General features: G+C 41.9%; 2 protein-coding genes and 1 long non-coding RNA gene across 8 annotated transcripts in view; 1 reads left to right on the forward strand and 2 right to left on the reverse strand.

Annotated features, from left to right (window-relative positions):
* Positions 1 to 14,391, forward strand: part of LOC127444736 (uncharacterized) — a 53,391-nt gene extending 39,000 nt beyond the window's left edge. Inside the window, exon 2 of the long non-coding RNA XR_007897877.1 lies at positions 13,289 to 14,391. This is a non-coding gene — a long non-coding RNA (uncharacterized LOC127444736). The remainder of the gene's footprint in view (positions 1 to 13,288) is intronic.
* Positions 1 to 22,725, reverse strand: part of LOC127444721 (C-type lectin domain family 4 member E-like) — a 71,815-nt gene that overhangs the window by 38,909 nt on the left and 10,181 nt on the right. Inside the window, exons 1-5 of one of the 6 annotated variants that reach the window (XM_051704281.1) lie at positions 17,715 to 17,904; positions 2,128 to 2,505; positions 1,895 to 1,998; positions 1,677 to 1,777; positions 61 to 1,536 (exon numbers count right to left, since the gene is read on the reverse strand). In XM_051704281.1, the coding sequence (XP_051560241.1) occupies positions 1,368 to 1,536; positions 1,677 to 1,777; positions 1,895 to 1,998; positions 2,128 to 2,505; positions 17,715 to 17,853 (891 nt within the window). In that variant the 5' untranslated portion in view covers positions 17,854 to 17,904 and the 3' untranslated portion in view covers positions 61 to 1,367. Of the gene's footprint in view, positions 1 to 60; positions 1,537 to 1,676; positions 1,778 to 1,894; positions 1,999 to 2,127; positions 2,506 to 2,717; positions 2,904 to 13,732; positions 15,165 to 15,311; positions 15,416 to 16,680; positions 16,785 to 16,953; positions 17,503 to 17,714; positions 17,919 to 22,725 lie in introns of those variants that run through there. The other 5 variants (XM_051704280.1, XM_051704277.1, XM_051704278.1 and 2 more) reach the window with 5 other exon arrangements.
* LOC127444723 (CD209 antigen-like) overlaps positions 13,733 to 22,725 on the reverse strand; it is a 35,600-nt gene continuing 26,607 nt past the window's right edge. Inside the window, exon 6 of the transcript XR_007897876.1 lies at positions 13,733 to 14,391. The gene's annotated coding sequence lies outside the window, so the exon portion shown is untranslated. The remainder of the gene's footprint in view (positions 14,392 to 22,725) is intronic.

The following is a 22,725-nucleotide window of genomic DNA, read 5'->3' on the forward strand; positions in this document are numbered from 1 at the left end:
CGATTTCACTGTGACTGTGAATATATTGCCAAGGAAATGTTCAAAGAAAATAAACAAAAATGTGTGAAGTGTCTTTATTTATAAAAGGGATGGCAGGGGGAAAGAAATGGTGCCGACTGGTCCTAGTATTTGGTCTCTCGCATATCTGATCTTTATTTCAAACAATACTGCAGTACTGTATGCTGTCAGACCAGCTCTTCTCCTGGTACAATATCAGTTTCCAAATACACAAACAAATATACTGTCATCACTGCATTTATTAATAAAAAACAAAAATAAAAAATGAAGAAAGTGAAACTATGTTCAGCTACAAACAGGATAGTTCACCCAAAAATAGCCCTCATGATATCCCAGGTGTATGACTTTCTTTCTTCACTAGAACACATCTGAGGAAAAATAGAAAAATATCTCAGCTCAGTAGGTCCTTAAAATGCAAGTGAATGGAGATTTCTCTTTTGAAGCTCCAAAAATCAAAGACAGTCAGCATAAACGTCATCCATACGACTCAAGCTGTTAAATTAATGTCTTCTAAAGCAACACGAACGCTTTTGGTGTGAAAAATGTGAATCCCGAGGTTCAGACAGGGAAACAAATAGAATAATATTAGCGTAGGTGCCATTTGATTTATTGCAGAGTTATAGATTATGAGAATTTTTTCTGAAATATTTCATTCACTTGCATTTAAAGGACCTTCTGAGCTAAGATATTTTTTAATTTTTCCTCAAATGTTTCCTGGTGAAGAAAGAAAGTCATACACACCTGAGATATCATGAGGGTGAGAAAATAATGAATGAACTTTCTTTTTTGGATGAACTATATCTTTAAGTCCAGTTTCTAACTCTGGTTTTACTTTGGATCTTGGACTTACAGTGACATCTAGTGGTGTGGATGCAGCATCATTCAAAATCAATAGTTTTCATTTACAGATGCCATTGTAGAAATTCACTAATCACAATCAGCCATGATTAATTTAACCCAAGAGTGAAAGTGTCCAATAACAAGATGGTTACTGACATTAAACGAGTACCATTAAGCTGGTCATGAGATTCTGAAATGGCAGCCCCCATGAGGGCGCCCCTCCCCCATGTAGAATAAAACAGCTTTGATAAGGTTACTGATATGACTAGAGACCTCATCTCATGTGAGCGGTCATGATTTTATACATATGTTTCAAAATTGCAAATAATTTCTTTAGGAGTAAAACTTTTTTTGATGGGGAAAAAATTTCTGATTGCAGCTTGACATTCACTCTTATCTTAATTTTGGAAATGACTGAAAATGAAAAAAATAAATCATAGTCAATTGTACATGAGAAAATGGTAATTATGTCTCAAATGAAAGGAAGCCCTGTGAGGAATGACAGAAAACTACATTTCCACATGAGTAAAAGTGTTATCAGGAAGAAAACTCTCACAAATGCATTTTCTATTAAGTGAGCATAAGAGATCATTCCAGTTGTTCAGGACGGGTAATGAGGGAATAAGTTCAATACAGTCCTCATTTGCCAAGTTATTGGGTTCACCTGCCATCCAAAACCTGAAAAACATGTAATCGTAACCTTAATTACTCTAAACCTAAAAATGCTGACATCATTTACAAAGAATAAAAATAATAAATATATTAAAGAATATAAATACACAGTTACACTGCTTTTCTGTGAGTGGTTCAGCACTTACCCTTTCTTCAGTGGTGAATTATCCACCCATGTCATGCTGCCCTCGTTCTCGATGTCAGACAAACCAATCCACACACTCATCTTGAATGAAGATATGAACCTCTGTGCATGTGTACAAAAACAGGAAATAAATGTGATTCATCTCTATCTCTTCTTTAACACACACACACACACACACACACACACACACACACACACACACACACACACAAACTCTACCTGTTTCTCTTCACTGTTGATAATAACGAGATCTCCACCATGATCCCTACAGAACTGTCTGCTGTCAGACCAGCTCTTCTCCTCACTGGATATGAAGAACCAACCTGTTTCCACACACACAAACACAAACACAAAAACAAACACACATTCATCTAAAATACACTTTTTTGAACATTTCATATATAAAAGCTAGGAAAAATAATCTTCTTTTACAGGAACTGATTTGTGTTAACCTCGTTTTTTTAGCTCATCACTAGTAGAGTTGACCTCGCTTTCCAACTCCAGTTTCTTCTGATTCAAAGAGTCGTAGTTTCTCTGTAACTGGTTTTTCTCAGCAGTTAGACTGTTGATGCTGGTCTCCAACTCCAGATTCGTCTGATTTAAAGAGTTGAAGCTGCTCTGCAATCGATCTTTTGCAATAGTTTGATCACTGTAATTCACCTGCAACCTGCTTATAGTTTGGTTGTACTCTTTTACTATGTCCATATAACTCATCTTCAACAGGTCTCGCTCTGCCGTGAGTTTGTGATGTTGCACAATGATGCCGATCACCAATAAAACACACATGAGTCCAAGACTCACTGTGCTCAGCACAAAACGTCTATTTCCACCTGTAAAACATGGACAAAACACACAAAATAACAGTTAACTCCATATTATTAGAACAAAGTTTCAAGTCACCTATAATTTATATCATCGCTTAAAAGAAATAAGGGTTTTCAGTATGTTCATACACATTACCCATGCAGTAACATTTAACTAATCCTCAGATATTTGTTATTATGTGACATTAACTCTGGTTAACACTAAATTCAGTGCTTACCGAAATGTCGAGCTTTTGCTTCAGTCTGGATGAAACTCAGCTTTTGACTTTCAATTGTGTCCTTATCTTCTGTACCTGCGTCTCTCTCATTGGACTTGATGCAGTTTTTGTGTTCGTCATTTTCATAAATGTTCTCCATCGCTTCATCAGTCTTTACAGAAGAGCTGTGGTCTCCAGGATAATGAGTGCTGGCTTTTATTTAGAGTACCTCCCTAGAATTTACATACTGCTGATGTTTAGACTTCAGTGCAGTTCATTTAAAAAATACAGCTGATGTAAAAAAAAATAAAAAAATCACATGTTGAGTGCTTTCTTAAGTGCAATTCATGCCTACATCAGTCTTTCTTTTATTGCTTTTGTGTATTTTTTGAACAATGAGCCCAAAACTGGCAGTAAACGCACATAATATTGAATGGATGAGCTAAATACTTTTTATGCTCGTTTCGAGGGAAATAACACCGCCCTCGCAGAGAGAGCTCTCGCGGCAGAAGCTACAGAGGTTAGTTCACTCTCCGTCTCTGTAGCGGATGTAACCCGATCCTTCCGATGGGTGAATATCCGTAAAGCCGAGGGTCCAGACGGCATGCCGCGTCATCAGAGCATGTGCGAACCAACTGGCTGGTGTTTTTACAGACATTTTCAACCTTTCCCTCTCCTTGTCTGTAGTCCACACATGCTTTAAAATGTCCATCATTGTGCCTGTTCCAAAACAATCAAAAATAACTTGCTTAAATAACTGGCGTCCTGTTGCTCTGACCCCCATCATCAGCAAATGCTTTGAGAGACTAATCAGAGATTACATCTGCTCTGTGCTGCCTTTCTCTCTTGACCCATTGCAGTTGCTTACCGCAACAACCGCTCCACTGATGATGCCATTGCATCTACAATACACACTGCTCTCTCCCACCTGGAAAAAAGGAACACTTATGTGAGAATGCTGTTTGCAGACTACAGCTCAGCATTCAACACCATAGTGCCCTCCAAGCTCTGGGCTTGAACAGCTCGCTGTGCAGCTGGATCCTGGACTTCCTGTCAAGCAGACGCCAGGTGGTTAGAATGGGTAGCAACATCTCCTCCTCACTGACCCTCAACACTGGAGCCCCACAGGGCTGTGTTCTCAGCCCACTCCTGTATTCTCTGTACACACATGACTGTGTGGCAACAAACAGCTCCAATGCCATCATTAAGTTTGCTGATGATACGACGGTGGTAGGTCTGATCACTGACAACGATGAAACAGCCTACAGAGAGGAGGTGCACACTCTGACACACTGGTGTCAGGAGCACAACATCTCCCTCAACGTCAGTAAGACAAAGGAGCTTGTGGTGGACTTCAGGAGAAAAGACATAGAACACAGTCCCATCACCATCAATGGAGCACCAGTGGAGAGAGTCAGCAGCTTCAAGTTCCTGGGTGTCCACATCACTGAGGAACTCACATGGTCAGTCCACACTGAAGTCGTTGTGAAGAAGGCTCATCAACGCCTCTTCTTCCTGAGACGGCTGAGGAAGTTTGGAATGAACCACCACATCCTCACACGGTTGTACACCTGCACTGTAGAGAGCATCCTGACTGGCTGCATCTCCGCCTGGTACGGCAATAGCACCGCCCTCAACCGCAAAGCACTGCAAAGGGTGGTGCGAACTGCCAGACACATCATCGGAGGTGAGCTTCCCTCCCTCCAGGACATATATACCAGGCGGTGTGTGAAAAAAGCTCGGAGGATCATCAGCCATGGGCTGTTCTCACTGCTACCATCAGGCAGGCGGTATCGCAGCATCAGGACCCGCACCAGCCGACTCCATGATAGCTTCTTCCCCCAAGCAATCAGACTTCTGAACTCTTGATCTCTCACAATCAATATACATCAGCACTGCACTTTATTAATCTTATTATCATAAATTATATTCTCTCTTAACAACACACTGGCAACTTACTATCAACCGACAGCCTGAATGTCAATACAACCTACTGTATATTTTATATATACTATATATACTATTTTTTTTATTGAATAATGTGTATCTATATTGTGTGTATTGTATACTGTACAGTGTATGTTATATTAGACTTTAAATTGTGTTGTGTAAATCTGATGTTTATTGTAAATTGGTATATGTCTCATTACTGTCACGACTACTATGTTGCTTGGAACTGCACCCAAGAATTTCACACACTATTGCACTTGTGTATATGGTTGTGTGACAATAAAAGTGATTTGATTTGAATTTAATTGAATTTATAATCAATTATTCAATCAAATACACTTTAGTGTTTTAATTAAAAAAATTACAAAGAAAAGAAATTGAGTTTAGCTATTTGTGGGATTACAGTACCAACAGATAACCAACAAGAGTCAATGAACTCATCGTAGCTGATATGTACAGATATTTACAGTAGAACTGCGCACTTCCCTCACCAAAAAACAGGAACTACTGTATTTTGCTGACCTTTTTTTTTTTTAATATTGTAGAGCTTTCATAAATGTAGAATTTTTACTTAACATGACCTTTTGAGGAAAATTACTCTGACATTATTTGCACTACAAGCCAGTTAAATTAGTTAAAAAAGTGCACCCCACATTCATTTCAAACATATAGAGTTCTGTCAGGTTATGGTCAGTGCTGAGTAGTAACATATTACATGTAATCTGGATTATGTAATCAGATTATGAAAATCAAGATCTTGCAATTGGATTAAATTACAATTTAAAATACTCAATATCGGACTGCAGTTACTTTTTATATATTACATGATAATATAATCAATAATAATAATAATCAACAGCAGTAAAATATTCATAATGTACTGATCACTGTGATTTATTTATTTATTTATTTATTTTTACTTTTACATTTTCCACTCTAAATCAGCCTACCTACCACATATGTTCAGTAACTCTTCAAGTGTTTTCAAAAGAGAGGGGGAGGGTTGTGAAATTGCACACAGACCTGATACTCATTATTAGATATGGCAAATTCACATAATTTCATATTCACAAATCACAATATAAACTAGCTGCACTGGCGCTGTAACATTAGTTTTAGTTCCATGAATTGCTTTTGTACTCAGCTTCAAAAATGTTAATGAATGCACTTTTGCTTTAGTAATAACTTTGAGGCCGTTTTTGTGGCTTTCATTCTTAAATATAACTGGTCTGATCTCTTACCACACATGGATGGCATTTGCAAAATTGCAAAATTGCAAAATTGCAAAATTGCGTGACATCGTTTATGTAATGCACCCCGGAAACCTGACCATATATCTAAAAAAACTCCCATACGAAATACCTATTAAACTCAAACATAAACACAAATAACAGAGTTAGGTTGGAAGTAATCCAAAAGTAATCGGATAAGATTAACCCCCATAATGTAATATGCGAGACTGCGTAACTGATTGCATTTTTTGTTGTGTCATTTGTAAGCAATCTACCCAGTACAGCAGATTGCAGTGATACCCTTATACTGTATGTTAGTATTTAATTAGGACTACAAATAGCATCTAAAATTATTTACATTTAGTGCAAATAGCCTCTACCAAATAAATATTACAATTCCTACAACTGACAACTTAAATAAACTTCATAACACCCAGACTGTATAATTGTAGTAGAGGTATGTGATAATTGTAACACATAGAAATAAATAAACTATAATGTCAATATACAGTATATTTAACGTGTATAGAGTAATGTTAGTCAATAAACAGCTCATCATAAGATTATGAAGCACAGACTTTATTCACGGCACCAGATTAAAATGTAAACATATTAATCATATTTTACACAACACGTTGAGATGGAAAATACTGTTGCATATATTTTTTAAATTAACTACACTCCAAAGAGGCACTTTTGAAATGCATGATAACATCAGTAAAACATAATAAAAGTTCAACTCCAGTTATATTTGCATATCGTCCTGGTAGTTTTCTGTGCATTCTTCACAAGCACATATGTTCATAAAGATGGGATCATCACATGCGTTTTGTTTTATTGTGACCACATGAAACAGGTCAATATATATTGCAAGAAACACATTCAATTGCAAACTTTTCACTAGTGAGTGATTTATTGGTTGTGGCAGTGGGGGCGTGGTCAAGCATCTCTCCGGAGAGAGAGAAAGCGGTAAGGGCGCTACACCTGAGCTAAATTATGCCTAACACCTGTCTCTAATTTCAGTGAGCACGGGGAGAGTGGCATAAATAGAGCCACACAGCACTTAGTCGGGGAGAGAGACTGGACACGACAGAGCCAAGCCAGAGCAAAGATTTTAGTAATGAGAGTTTATTTGTGAAGCAGTGTGTGATAGTTCTTAAACTTAGTGCTTAAAGTGAAACCGGAAATTTGTGCTGCAAAGAGGGAAAAATAAATCCTTACCTTAACAAGGAAAGCTGCTTCTTGTCTCCTCTTTTACACTGGTGCCAAAACCCGGGATTGAAGTTTGGGTCGAAGATGGATGGAGGTCGTCCCGTAGAGTCCTCCCAGTTGGCAGAGATCCTCCAAGCCCTCGCCAGACTACATCAGAGCCACCAACAGACGCTGCTTGAGCTCCGACAAGATCAAGACCGCCGGTTTGTCGAGCTCCTGCATCCAAGGACCGGCAGGCGATCCGGAGCCTCCTCAGCCAGGAGGCGTCCTCAGCCACGACTTCGGACACTCCCACGCCGTTACCCCCGCCAGCATTACAGAAAATGGCAGCGGCGGACGACCCTGAGGCCTTCCTGGATTTGTTTGAGCGGACCGCCGAGATCTGGGGCTGGCCGCTTGGCCAATGGGCAGCCCGACTGATCCCACTATTGTCCGGGGAAGCCCAGCTCGTGGCTCAACAACTGCCAGCAACGAGCCTCCTGGCCTACGGAGATTTAAAAAGAGCCATCTTGCAACGGGTTGGTCGCACTCCGGAGGAAAGTCGTCAACTCTTCCAGAGCTTGAAGTTGGAGAGCTCCGACCGCCAGTTTGCCTTTGCCCAGCGGCTCCGTGACGCCTGCCGAAGATGGCTGCTAGCGGGGGATCGCGACGTCCAGGGAATTATCGACCAGGTGGTACTGGAACAGTTCACAGATCGACTGCCAAAAGGGATGGCGGAGTGGGTCCAGTGCCGCCGCCCGGCGTCGTTGGAGGAAGCTATCTGACTTGCGGAGGACCACATGGCGGCGATCCTACATTTTCGCTCCTCCCTCTGTTTCTTCCCCCTCCCCTCTCTCCTCTCGTTCTTCTCTCTCTCCAGGTCCCGTTCCTGCCCCACGCAGACGAGGAGGACCTCAGTCCCTGAGACCAGTTCCCCGGGTGTGGGAGGTGACACCTTCCCCTACTCCAATGCCCCGCCGCTCTCCCCCTCAGGGGGGGTGCCCGCCAATGCAAGTGCGGGCGTTGCGCCTGGGCCGGCCTGCTGGAGGTGCGGAGACCCGAGCCACTTCCGAGATCAGTGCCCTCTGATGGAGCTGGGGAAGGTGGTGCGGGTCTCTGACCTCCCACAGGCTGCCCCCGACCGGGCCGGAGCGTACCGGATACCGGTAAGTGTCAAGGGGGGTACTCACCAAGCGTTGGTGGACACCGGTTGTAATCAAACCACTATCCACTAACGCCTGGTTCAACCCGAGGCATTGGTCACAACTAAAACAGTGAAGGTGAAATGTGTACACGGGGATATTCACAAGTATCCGGTGGTGACCCTAACAATTAAATTTCGGGGGAAAAAGCATAGAGTGGAGGCCGCGGTTAGTTCTCGCCTCACCCATCCGCTGATTTTGGGGACTGATTGGCCTGATTTTAGAGTTTTATTAAAGGGAATTTGCGCAGATGGGTCCTGTGTGAAAATAGGGAGACGTGTGATGTGCGATGCTCTGGCAGGGGAGGCGGAGCCGGGGCCATCCTCGACAGCTCCACGTCATAATGACGAGAGAGGGGGAGAGGCTGCAGCCCCTCCCCTTCTCAGGGAATTCCCTGACGGGGATTTCCCTTTGGAGCAGTCGCGAGACGAAACCCTCAGACATGCCTTTGACCAAGTGAGAGTCATCAATGGTCAATGACTCCAGCCTGACATCGCCCTTTCATACCCCTATTTTGCAATTATAAATGAGTGGTTTTATCGAGTGACACAGGACACTCGGACCAAAGAGGATACAACCCAACTTTTGATTCCAAGGAGCCGTCGGGAAATGGTATTCCAGGCGGCTCATTGTAATCCCATGGTGGGTCACCTAGGAGAAAGGAAAACACTGAACCGTCTAATAGCCCGTTTCTATTGGCCGGGCATTGGTGGCGATGTCCGCAGGTGGTGTGCGGCATGCCGCGAATGCCAGCTGGTTAACCCACCGGCCACCCCTAAAGCGCCATTGCGCCCTCTCCCTCTGATCGAGGTTCCCTTTGAGAGAATTGTAATGGACCTCGTCGGGCCATTAGAACGGTCAGCACGCAGACATCGCTTTGTATTGGTCCTAGTGGACTATGCAACGCGATATCCAGAAGCAGTGCCTCTTCGCAACATCTCAGCACGCAGTGTTGTGGAGGCACTCTTCAAAATAATCTCCCGGGTGGGGATTCCGAAAGAAATCCTCACCGATCAGGGCACAACATTTATGTCACGGACACTACGCGAACTGTACGAGTTGTTAAATATTAAATTGATTCGCACCAGTGTATACCATCCTCAAACGGATGGCCTGGTGGAACGATTTAATAAAACCCTCAAAAACATGATTCGTAAGTTTGTGCACGATGATTCTAGAAATTGGGATAAATGGCTCGACCCTCTGTTATTTGCAGTACGAGAGGTCCCGCAAGCCTCCACTGGCTTCTCCCCATTCGAGCTGCTGTATGGGCGACGCCCACGCGGCGTGCTTGATGTATTGCGAGAGGCCTGGGAGGAGGGACCTTCAAACAGTAAAAATGAAATTCAGTACGTTCTTGATCTTCGAGCAAAACTCCACACTTTGGGGCAACTAACACAGGAGAATTTGCTCCAAGCTCAAGAACGACAGCGCCGACTGTATGACAGGGGAACTCAGCTAAGGGAATTTGCCCCAGGAGATAAAGTACTTGTATTGCTTCCCACATCGAGCTCTAAATTACTCACTAAGTGGCAAGGACCCTTTGAGGTCACACGACGAGTGGGAGATCTCGATTATGAGGTTAAACGAACCGATAGAGGGGACGCTCGTCAAATATACCAGCTCAATCTCCTGAAATTGTGGAGGGAGGCGGTTCCCATGACGTTGGCTATGGCAGTTCCCGAGAAGGTGGAGCTCGGACCGGAGGCGAGTTCAAAACATAAACAGTTCACCCCAGTCATTTGCGGAGACCACCTCTCACCAAGCCAACTCGCGGAGGTTGCTAGGTTGCAACAGGAGTTTGCAGATGTGTTCTCCCCTCTACCGGGGCGTACAAACCTCATCCATCACCACATCGAGACCGAGCCGGGGGTCGTGGTACGTAGCCGCCCCTATTGACTACCCGAACACAAGAAGAAAATTGTTCGGGAAGAATTGGATGCGATGCTTGATATGGGGGTAATAGAACAATCCCACAGTGATTGGTCCAGCCCAGTTGTTCTAGTTCCTAAGAGCGACGGGTCTGTGCGATTCTGTGTGGATTATAGAAAAGTCAACGCGGTGTCTAAATTTGATGCATATCCAATGCCTCGCGTTGATGAGTTGCTCAATCAGTTGGGCACTGCTCGTTTTTATTCGACATTGGATTTGACGAAGGGTTATTGGCAGATCCCCTTGACACCAATTTCCCGTGAGAAAACCGCCTTCTCCACACCGTTTGGATTACACCAATTTGTGACACTTCCGTTCGGTTTGTTTGGAGCCCCGGCTACGTTTCAGCGTCTCATGGACCGAATCCTCAGACCGCATTCAGCTTACGCCGCTGCCTATTTAGATGACATCATCATTTATAGCAATGATTGGCAGCGGCATATGCAACATCTGAGGGCGGTTCTGAGATCGCTGTGCCGAGCGGGACTCACAGCGAATCCGAAGAAGTGCGCGATTGGACGGGTGGAGGTACGGTATCTGGGGTTCCACTTGGGCCACGGGCAGGTGCGTCCCCAAATTGACAAGACAGTGGCGATTGCGACCTGCCCGAGACCCAAGACCAAAAAGGGGATGAGACAGTTCCTGGGGCTGGCTGGCTATTATAGAAGGTTCGTACCTAATTATTCAGACGTCACCAGCCCGCTGACTGATCTCACTAAAAAGGGAGCTCCAGATCCGGTCCAGTGGACAGAGCAGTGTCAGCGGGCGTTCACGCAAGTTAAAGCTGCACTTTGCGGGGGGCCGCTTTTACATTCACCTGACTTCTCTCTCCCTTTTGTTTTACAGACAGAGGCTTCAGACAGGGGGCTGGGGGCCGTACTCTTGCAGGTGGTGGAGGGGGAGGAGCGCCCGGTGCTGTACATTAGCCGTAAGCTCTCGTTAAGGGAAACTAAGTACAGCACCGTGGAAAAGGAGTGTCTCGCCATCAAGTGGGCGGTCCTCACTCTCCGATACTACCTGCTGGGGCGGGCCATCACCCTCTGCTCGGATCACACCCCACTCCAGTGGCTCCACCGCATGAAAGATACTAACGCCCGGATCACCCGTTGGTATCTGGCTCTTCAGCTGTTTAAGTTCAAGGTGGTCCACAGACCGGGGACGCAGATGGCTGTCGCCGACTTCCTTTCCAGGAATGGGGGGTAGTGGTAGGCAGGCCGGATGCCGCCCCGGCCTGAGTCGGGCGGTGTGGATATGTGGCAGCGGGGGCGTGGTCAAGCATCTCTCCGGAGAGAGAGAAAGCGGTAAGGGCGCTACACCTGAGCTAAATTATGTCTAACACCTGTCTCTAATTTCAGTGAGCATGGGGAGAGCGGCATAAATAGAGCCACACAGCACTTAGTCGGGGAGAGAGACTGGACACGACAGAGCCGAGCCAGAGCAAAGATTTTAGTAATGAGAGTTTATTTGTGAAGCAGTGTGTGATAGTTCTTAAACTTAGTGCTTAAAGTGAAACTGGAAATTTGTGCTGCAAAGAGGGAAAAAATAAATCCTTACCTTAACAAGGAAAGCTGCTTCTTGCCTCCTCTTTTACATTGGTAAAACAAAAAATTTGTGTGAATTTACTCCAGAAGCTGTTTCTCTGATTTTCTATCATTATCTCTTCAAGGCACTGATCCCTCTTGTTTGAATGAGTCTTGTGACAGTGCAAAAATTGTCTGCTTGTGTCTTTCAGTATGCATGTTAAGATGAGCGGAAGAAGAAATAGTTCCCATCCTGCACAAGTATTTGCTAATATAACCTAATACTTTTATTTAACTTTGAAGATTATTGCTCTTGTTCATGGTAACCAAATAATAATAATATCCTTAGTTTAAACCCTAACCCTAACAGCAGTATCAGAAGTATCGATACTTTAGGATCGATCCCCCATCCCTAATCTGAGGTGAGAAAGCACAATTTATGATACCATTGTTGTCAGATTTTACTGCTGATTTGAAATATGTACTTTGGTTGTAATTTTGGCCAACCGTTTTGGAGATTTCGGTTTTTCCCTACGTCACTAAGTCCTCATGGTGGCATAGTGACTCGCCTCAATCCGTGTGGCGGAGGATGAATCTCAGTTGCCTCTGCGTCTGAGACCGTCAATCCGTGCATCTTATCACGTGGCTTGTTGAGCGCATTACCGCGGAGACAGCGCGTGTGGATGCTTCACGCTATTCTCCGTGGCATCCACACACAACTCACCACACGCCCAACCGAGAGCGAGAACCACATTATAGCGACCACGAGGTGGTTACCCCATGTGACTCTACCCTCCCTAGCAACCGGGCCAATTTGGTTGCTTAGGAGACCTGACTGGAGTCACTCAGCACGCCCTGGATTCGAACTCGCGACTCCAGGGGTGATAGTCAGCGTCAGTACTTGCTCAACTACCCAGGCCCCCCTGAGTTAATTTTTTAATTGACAGTAATTTCTAAAATCGCTAGGCTATGATGGTTCCAAAGTGCTCTACTGACTTCTGTGATTGTCACCATTTTATCCACCTTATTTTTCAGCGTAACTAGGGCGCTGCCATTATCAACCTTGAATGTGGACCACTTCTGATATAAGCCACTTCCAACTATTTTAGCGATACAAAAATACTACATTATGCTGCTTCATATTACAGGCTGGCACTAAATGTCGACATATTATTATCATTAATTACGATTTTCATAAACTCATTGGTTTTGAGCACATGTGGTTTTACCATTTATTGCATTTTGTCATTGTTTTATCACACACTGTTGCACTGGCAGAATTTAATCTGGCGATGACACGGACAGTCCTCTGCACCACCTGACACGCCTCCACAAACTTTACACAACCAGCAGAGACGAGAAAGCTGCCGGGAAAATGCTGCTTCAACTTTCTTTGCACCAAAACTGCATCTTGTTTCATCTTGACAAAAAAAATAAATGCATTTTACTCTCCGTTATTGATAGAGAGCATTCTCTCTTTCTTAGCGGTGTATAGTAAACAGACACGCAGATCACACATTCAACATGGCTTATGAAACATCGTCTTTGGAAATAAATAAATAAAGGCATCATTGGAGGTTATGCAGGTACATATGAGTGGAGGTTTACATGGAGACAAGAAACACTGCATTGTCACAATCTCGGTAAAGAAAGAAGCAGATTTTATTACCGTCTCTTCAGTGCAACATCACAGCAACAAGTGAATGATTTTCTTACTCTTTTACTATAAATACTGATGTTAGAAAATTATCCGACATTGGCACATAATTCTGCTGTACATCCTGTGGTTGTGTGAAAGTTAATAAGCCCATATCACTAGATTCTGGTATTATAACCTTCTAGTAATTTACATTGCGGTCAATGCCAGCGGAACATTTTCACATTCACCGGAAATGCAGCCTCTGCTTACTTCCGCGTTGCAAAATAAGGTGGATACTTTATATGATGATCTCAGAGATGGGTGTGTTAATGTGTGTTAGAAAATCAAACATGAAATAGACACAAAAATATATTTTTTATGAGTTTATAACTTTGGTAATAGTGACAGTTTACAAAAGCACATTGACTATTGAACTTATTTTGAAAAAATCAGAAAATAAGTTTATTAACAGACAGACACAATATCAGAATAATAGGGTGAATTAGGGTAATCTGGTACCCAGATTACCGGATTCACCCTATGAGAAATAGGATGTTGTCACTGTATTATGGCAATTATGACAATTTTACATTTTCCTCTAACAAGTTTAAAAAAATCCTAACATCCACTCTTGATTTGGGGAAACTACAGAAAAGTAAAAAAGAAACTTTATATCATTAAAGAAGTTTATAAATAATGAAATTAGCTCTGCTGTAGAATTTAGCTTACAGTATATAGACAAAATCACATAATGGAAATAGTTTTCCGAACATAGGTTTGTAAAGAAATTATTACTGCGAACATCTGTGATGTTTACCATCGATTTGCACAGGATAAAAGATGTCTGCATAAATCGCAGAGATGGGTGTGTATACTGAATTTATATACTGCTGTTATGCGTAACTGACCGTCAGAAAATGTATTTAGCTGTGCTGATTATTTATGAAGGGAAAACATGATCATATATTGTATCTGGGATTATTGGAAGAAATTGATTGGAATATCTGTCTAAAAAAAAAAAAAACAGAACTGGTGACATAGCAAGCCTGTAATCCTGTATAACACTCTGTGGACAATGTGGACAATCCCTTCACATGATGAAATTGTATTTGTCCTTCCGGAAAATATGTTGTGAAACACGGGGATGCAGTGTCTGAACAACATACAATCCTCAACACAATTTACACCATTCCCTCTGCTCCAACCACAAAATTATGCCCTTGTGTCTTCTAATTTTCCCAACAAAAAACAGCATCCCCATATAAAACTAATCCCGTCCGAATAGGGTTTAAGCAAATCTCCGCCCATTGTTCTGTCTATGCACAACTGCTAGTTTTTATAAATAAATGAGATGCACTTGGCAGTAAACATGAACAATTTAAATTGTTTCTTTGGCATAACACACCACTTCGCCATGTGTGTCACATTCCACTTTAATGGTTATAGTATCTGAGCGAGGCGATTATCAAGGCAAAGTTTTCACAGTTCATGAAGAGCTGCACGCTGTTCAGGTTACTACCACAAGATTAAAGGGATAGTTTACCCAAAACGAAAAGGGGAAAGGAGGAGGCAGGAACCAGATGAACCATCAAAGTATTATTTAATGAAAACTTAAACAAAAAGACACAAACATAAACACAAACACAGTTGCCTCCGGGGATCAAACCTAATTCTCACAAATCCATCTTCTCTTCTCTGAGCATGGGAGATCATTCCAGTTGTTCAGGGAGGATTTTGAAGAAAGCACTTCAACACAGTCCTCATTCCCTAGACTGTCATTTGGCTCATTTGTGTTCCAAAACCTGAATAATATGTAATCAGATTCTCTTCAGGATCAAAATAGCCCTAAAGTATTTATTTATTCAGAAACCATGAAATAAGAACAAGGAAATAAAAAAACAAATATACACCTCTACACATCTGTATTCTGTGAGAGGTTCAGCACTTACCCTTTAGTCAGTGGTGAATTATCCACCCATTTCATATTGCCCTCTTTCTCGATGTCAGACAAACCAATCCACACTCTCCCCTTGACCAATGAACTGATGTACCTCTGTGTGTAAAACAGGAAATTAATGTGATTCCCTTCTTGGGCTGGGCGATATGGCCAAAATTATTATCACGATATTCTTTTTCATATAATTTGATATCGATATTTATCACGATATACATTCACATTTGCACATTGCAATTTTTTTTAATTTCCAAGTTGGCAGACGAAAAAGAGAAGAAAAAAATCCTAAACAGTCAAAATAGTCTAAACAAAACTGCACTGGGGGCCCAGAGACAGCCAAAGCAATGGTGTCTGAGGGATCTTCTATTAAAATATCACAGTATTTTATAGTTTATCAATCGAGTGCAGTTGGATATGAATGGTAAAAGATGATCTGTTCATTTTGAATCATAATGACAGTATATATATTTTTACATTCAGATACCCAAGTATGGGGGCATAGAAGCCCTTGTGACTGAGGAATGATACTGTATGGGGGTTCAGGGGTATCTCCTGAGAGAAAATTTAGAAAATATAGAAGTCTGAATGGACCATTTTTATATTTTCATTAAAGTGATAATAACATCTGAATAATTTCACAAAATTAGAACAGAAATCTATTTGTTTATTATTAAAGGCTTGTAACATGCTGATTAATAAAACTAAATTTAGAAAGAAAATACTTTATGGTCTAAAGGCGCTCTGGAAACACCTGCCTCAGGTCTACTCACATGCGGGGAAAAGAGGAAACATGTGAGGAGCGGGATAGGGCATCAGTGAAGTGTGTTTCAGTGCTAGAGAAAAATATTCAAGAATACAGCGCAGAAAGATCAGATACGATGAAAGCAGCACTGTTGTCTTGTCACGCTGCTCACTAGAGATGATGAGAGGGTGCAACCGTCGTCCTGATGTCTTGCTGTCCAGATGGAATCAATCGGGGGTCCGGACCCAGAACGCGGTGACTGGCGTAGCGGGAACAGCAGCTTCATACAGTCTGAGGCTGCGTTGAGAAATCCACTCAAAACCACTCCCAACGCTAGGGAACCGCGTGCCCCGTGCTGCTGTCAATTCTACAATCCACTTTCAGAGGAAGGAATTGAAAGCGCTTGCTCACAGCAGTGGAAATGTACGATAAGAAAGTCGAACTGCTTGCATTTTTAGCAACATGCACCTGATCGTCTAGATGTAGAACACAGGCTCAAAATCGAAAATTACTCAAAAGCTTATCATCGATATCGTGGTGTTTATCGCGATAAATATCAAGATTGTTTTATCGCCCAGCCCTATTCCCTTCTCTGTTGTTTTCTAACACACACAAACTCTACCTGTTTCTCTTCAGTGTTGATAATAACGAGATCTCCACCATGATCCCTGCAGTACTGTCTGCTGTCAGACCAGCTCTTCTCCTCACTGGATATGAAGAACCAAACTAACCACATCCACAAACAGAAGAATTCACAAAACTTAAATGTACTTATTTAACATTGCATATACTGTCTAATATATATATATATATATATATATATATATATATATATATATATATATATACACACACACAAGAAAAAGGAACTACACAGAAACTGATTTGTACTAACCTTGTTTTTTCTTATGTTCGTCACACGAAGAGTTGATCTTGCTTTCCAACTCCAGTTTCTTCTGATTCAAAGAGTCGTAGTTTCTCTGTAACTGGTTTTTCTCAGCAGTTAGACTGTTAATGCTGGTCTCCAACTCCAGTTTCTTCTGATTCAAAGAGTCGTAGTTTCTCTGTAACTGGTTTTTCTCAGCAGTTAGACTGTTGATGCTGGTCTCCAACTCCAGTTTCTTCTGATTCAAAGAGTCGTAGTTTCTCTGTAACTGGTTTTTCTCAGCAGTTAGACTGTTGATGCTGGTCTCCAACTCCAGATTCGTCTGATTTAAAGAGTTGAAGCTGCTCTGCAATCGATCTTTTGCAATAGTTTGATCACTGTAATTCACCTGCAACCTGCTTATAGTTTGGTTGTACTCTTTTACTATGTCCATATAACTCATCTTCAACAGGTCTCGCTCTGCCGTGAGTTTGTGATGTTGCACAATGATGCCGATCACCAATAAAACACACATGAGTCCAAGACTCACTGTGCTCAGCACAAAACGTCTATTTCCACCTGTAAAACATGGACAAAACACACAAAATAACAGTTAACTCCATATTATTAGAACAAAGTTTCAAGTCACCTATAATTTATATCATCGCTTAAAAGAAATAAGGGTTTTCAGTATCTTCATACACATTACCCATGAAGCAACATTTAACTAATCCTCAGATATTTGTTATTATGTGACATTAACTCTGGTTAACACTAAATTCAGTGCTTACCGAAATGTCGAGCTTTTGCTTCAGTCTGGATGAAACTCAGCTTTTGACTTTCAATTGTGTCCTTATCTTCTGTACCTGCGTCTCTCTCATTGGACTTGATGCAGTTTTTGTGTTCGTCATTTTCATAAATGTTCTCCATCGCTTCATCAGTCTTTACAGAAGAGCTGTGGTCTCCAGGATAATGAGTGCTGGCTTTTATTTAGAGTACCTCCCTAGAATTTACATACTGCTGATGTTTAGACTTCAGTGCAGTTCATTTAAAAAATACAGCTGATGTAAAAAAAAATAAAAAAATCACATGTTGAGTGCTTTCTTAAGTACAATTCATGCCTACATCAGTCTTTCTTTTATTGCTTTTGTGTATTTTTTGAACAATGAGCCCAAAACTGGCAGTAAACGCACATAATATTGAATGGATGAGCTAAATACTTTTTATGCTCGTTTCGAGGGAAATAACACCGCCCTCGCAGAGAGAGCTCTCGCGGCAGAAGCTACAGAGGTTAGTTCACTCTCCGTCTCTGTAGCGGATGTAACCCGATCCTTCCGACGGGTGAATATCCGTAAAGCCGAGGGTCCAGACGGCATGCCGCGTCATCAGAGCATGTGCGAACCAACTGGCTGGTGTTTTTACAGACATTTTCAACCTTTCCCTCTCCTTGTCTGTAGTCCACACATGCTTTAAAATGTCCATCATTGTGCCTGTTCCAAAACAATCAAAAATAACTTGCTTAAATAACTGGCGTCCTGTTGCTCTGACCCCCATCATCAGCAAATGCTTTGAGAGACTAATCAGAGATTACATCTGCTCTGTGCTGCCTTTCTCTCTTGACCCATTGCAGTTGCTTACCGCAACAACCGCTCCACTGATGATGCCATTGCATCTACAATACACACTGCTCTCTCCCACCTGGAAAAAAGGAACACTTATGTGAGAATGCTGTTTGCAGACTACAGCTCAGCATTCAACACCATAGTGCCCTCCAAGCTCTGGGCTTGAACAGCTCGCTGTGCAGCTGGATCCTGGACTTCCTGTCAAGCAGACGCCAGGTGGTTAGAATGGGTAGCAACATCTCCTCCTCACTGACCCTCAACACTGGAGCCCCACAGGGCTGTGTTCTCAGCCCACTCCTGTATTCTCTGTACACACATGACTGTGTGGCAACAAACAGCTCCAATGCCATCATTAAGTTTGCTGATGATACGACGGTGGTAGGTCTGATCACTGACAACGATGAAACAGCCTACAGAGAGGAGGTGCACACTCTGACACACTGGTGTCAGGAGCACAACATCTCCCTCAACGTCAGTAAGACAAAGGAGCTTGTGGTGGACTTCAGGAGAAAAGACAGAGAACACAGTCCCATCACCATCAATGGAGCACCAGTGGAGAGAGTCAGCAGCTTCAAGTTCCTGGGTGTCCACATCACTGAGGAACTCACATAGTCTGTCCACACTGAAGTCGTTGTGAAGAAGGCTCATCAACGCCTCTTCTTCCTGAGACGGCTGAGGAAGTTTGGAATGAACCACCACATCCTCACACGGTTGTACACCTGCACTGTAGAGAGCATCCTGACTGGCTGCATCTCCGCCTGGTACGGCGATAGCACAGCCCACAACCGCAAAGCACTGCAAAGGGTGGTGCGAACTGCCAGACACATCATCGGAGGTGAGCTTCCCTCCCTCCAGGACATATATACCAGGCGGTGTGTGAAAAAAGCTCGGAGGATCATCAGCCATGGGCTGTTCTCACTGCTACCATCAGGCAGGCGGTATCGCAGCATCAGGACCCGCACCAGCCGACTCCATGATAGCTTCTTCCCCCAAGCAATCAGACTTCTGAACTCTTGATCTCTCACAATCAATATACATCAGCACTGCACTTTATTAATCTTATTATCATAAATTATATTCTCTCTTAACAACACACTGGCAACTTACTATCAACCGACAGCCTGAATGTCAATACAACCTACTGTATATTTTATATATACTATATATACTATTTTTTTTATTGAATAATGTGTATCTATATTGTGTGTATTGTATACTGTACATTGTATATTATTATTTGTATATTGTGTTGTGTGTAATTATGTGTATATTAGACTTTAAATTGTGTTGTGTAAATCTGATGTTTACTGTAAATTGGTATATGTCTCATTACTGTCACAACTGCTATGTTGCTCGGAACTGCACCCAAGAATTTCACACACTATTGCAATTATGTATATGGTTGTGTGACAATAAAAGTGATTTGATTTGAATTTAATTGAATTTATAGAAATAATAATCAATTATTCAATCAAATACACTTTAGTGTTTTAATTAAAAAAATTACAAAGAAAAGAAATTGAGTTTAGCTATTTGTGGGATTACGGTACCAACAGATAACCAACAAGAGTCAATGAACTCATCGTAGCTGATATGTACAGATATTTACAGTAGAACTGCGCACTTCCCTCACCAAAAAACAGGAACTACTGTATTTTGCTGACCTTTTTTTTTTTATATTGTAGAGCTTTCATAAATGTAGAATTTTTACTTAACATGACCTTTTGAGGAAAATTACTCTGACATTATCTGCACTACAAGCCAGTTAAATTAGTTAAAAAAGTGCACCCCACATTCATTTCAAACATACAGAGTTCTGTCAGGTTATGGTCAGTGCTGAGTAGTAACATATTACATGTAATCTGGATTATGTAATCAGATTATGAAAATCAAGATCTTGCAATTGGATTAAATTACAATTTAAAATACTCAATATCGGACTGCAGTTACTTTTTATATATTACATGATAATATAATCAATAATAATAATAATCAACAGCAGTAAAATATTCATAATTTACTGATCACTGTGATTTATTTATTTATTTATTTATTTTTTACTTTTACATTTTCCACTCTAAATCAGCCTACCTACCACATATGTTCAGTAACTCTTCAAGTGTTTTCAAAAGAGAGGGGGAGGGTTGTGAAATTGCACACAGACCTGATACTCATTATTAGATATGGCAAATTCACATAATTTCATATTCACAAATCACAATATAAACTAGCTGCACTGGCGCTGTAACATTAGTTTTAGTTCCATGAATTGCTTTTGTACTCAGCTTCAAAAATGTTAATGAATGCACTTTTGCTTTAGTAATAACTTTGAGGCCGTTTTTGTGGCTTTCATTCTTAAATATAACTGGTCTGATCTCTTACCACACATGGATGGCATTTGCAAAATTGCAAAATTGCAAAATTGCAAAATTGCGTGACATCGTTTATGTAATGCACCCCGGAAACCTGACCATATATCTAAAAAAACTCCCATACGAAATACCTATTAAACTCAAACATAAACACAAATAACAGAGTTAGGTTGGAAGTAATCCAAAAGTAATCGGATAAGATTAACCCCCATAATGTAATATGCGAGACTGCGTAACTGATTGCATTTTTTGTTGTGTCATTTGTAAGCAATCTACCCAGTACAGCAGATTGCAGTGATACCCTTATACTGTATGTTAGTATTTAATTAGGACTACAAATAGCATCTAAAATTATTTACATTTAGTGCAAATAGCCTCTACCAAATAAATATTACAATTCCTACAACTGACAACTTAAATAAACTTCATAACACCCAGACTGTATAATTGTAGTAGAGGTATGTGATAATTGTAACACATAGAAATAAATAAACTATAATGTCAATATACAGTATATTTAACGTGTATAGAGTAATGTTAGTCAATAAACAGCTCATCATAAGATTATGAAGCACAGACTTTATTCACGGCACCAGATTAAAATGTAAACATATTAATCATATTTTACACAACAGGTTGAGATGGAAAATACTGTTGCATATATTTTTTAAATTAACTACACTCCAAAGAGGCACTTTTGAAATGCATGATAACATCAGTAAAACATAATAAAAGTTCAACTCCAGTTATATTTGCATATCGTCCTGGTAGTTTTCTGTGCATTCTTCACAAGCACATATGTTCATAAAGATGGGATCATCACATGCGTTTTGTTTTATTGTGACCACATGAAACAGGTCAATATATATTGCAAGAAACACATTCAATTGCAAACTTTTCACTAGTGAGTGATTTATTGGTTGTGGCAGTGGGGGCGTGGTCAAGCATCTCTCCGGAGAGAGAGAAAGCGGTAAGGGCGCTACACCTGAGCTAAATTATGCCTAACACCTGTCTCTAATTTCAGTGAGCACGGGGAGAGTGGCATAAATAGAGCCACACAGCACTTAGTCGGGGAGAGAGACTGGACACGACAGAGCCAAGCCAGAGCAAAGATTTTAGTAATGAGAGTTTATTTGTGAAGCAGTGTGTGATAGTTCTTAAACTTAGTGCTTAAAGTGAAACCGGAAATTTGTGCTGCAAAGAGGGAAAAATAAATCCTTACCTTAACAAGGAAAGCTGCTTCTTGTCTCCTCTTTTACACTGGTGCCAAAACCCGGGATTGAAGTTTGGGTCGAAGATGGATGGAGGTCGTCCCGTAGAGTCCTCCCAGTTGGCAGAGATCCTCCAAGCCCTCGCCAGACTACATCAGAGCCACCAACAGACGCTGCTTGAGCTCCGACAAGATCAAGACCGCCGGTTTGTCGAGCTCCTGCATGCTAAAGCCAAGGACCGGCAGGCGATCCGGAGCCTCCTCAGCCAGGAGGCGTCCTCAGCCACGACTTCGGACACTCCCACGCCGTTACCCCCGCCAGCATTACAGAAAATGGCAGCGGCGGACGACCCTGAGGCCTTCCTGGATTTGTTTGAGCGGACCGCCGAGATCTGGGGCTGGCCGCTTGGCCAATGGGCAGCCCGACTGATCCCACTATTGTCCGGGGAAGCCCAGCTCGTGGCTCAACAACTGCCAGCAACGAGCCTCCTGGCCTACGGAGATTTAAAAAGAGCCATCTTGCAACGGGTTGGTCGCACTCCGGAGGAAAGTCGTCAACTCTTCCAGAGCTTGAAGTTGGAGAGCTCCGACCGCCAGT

This window comes from Myxocyprinus asiaticus, chromosome 8 (assembly GCF_019703515.2).
Source record: "Myxocyprinus asiaticus isolate MX2 ecotype Aquarium Trade chromosome 8, UBuf_Myxa_2, whole genome shotgun sequence".
Classification (NCBI taxonomy): domain Eukaryota; kingdom Metazoa; phylum Chordata; class Actinopteri; order Cypriniformes; family Catostomidae; genus Myxocyprinus; species Myxocyprinus asiaticus.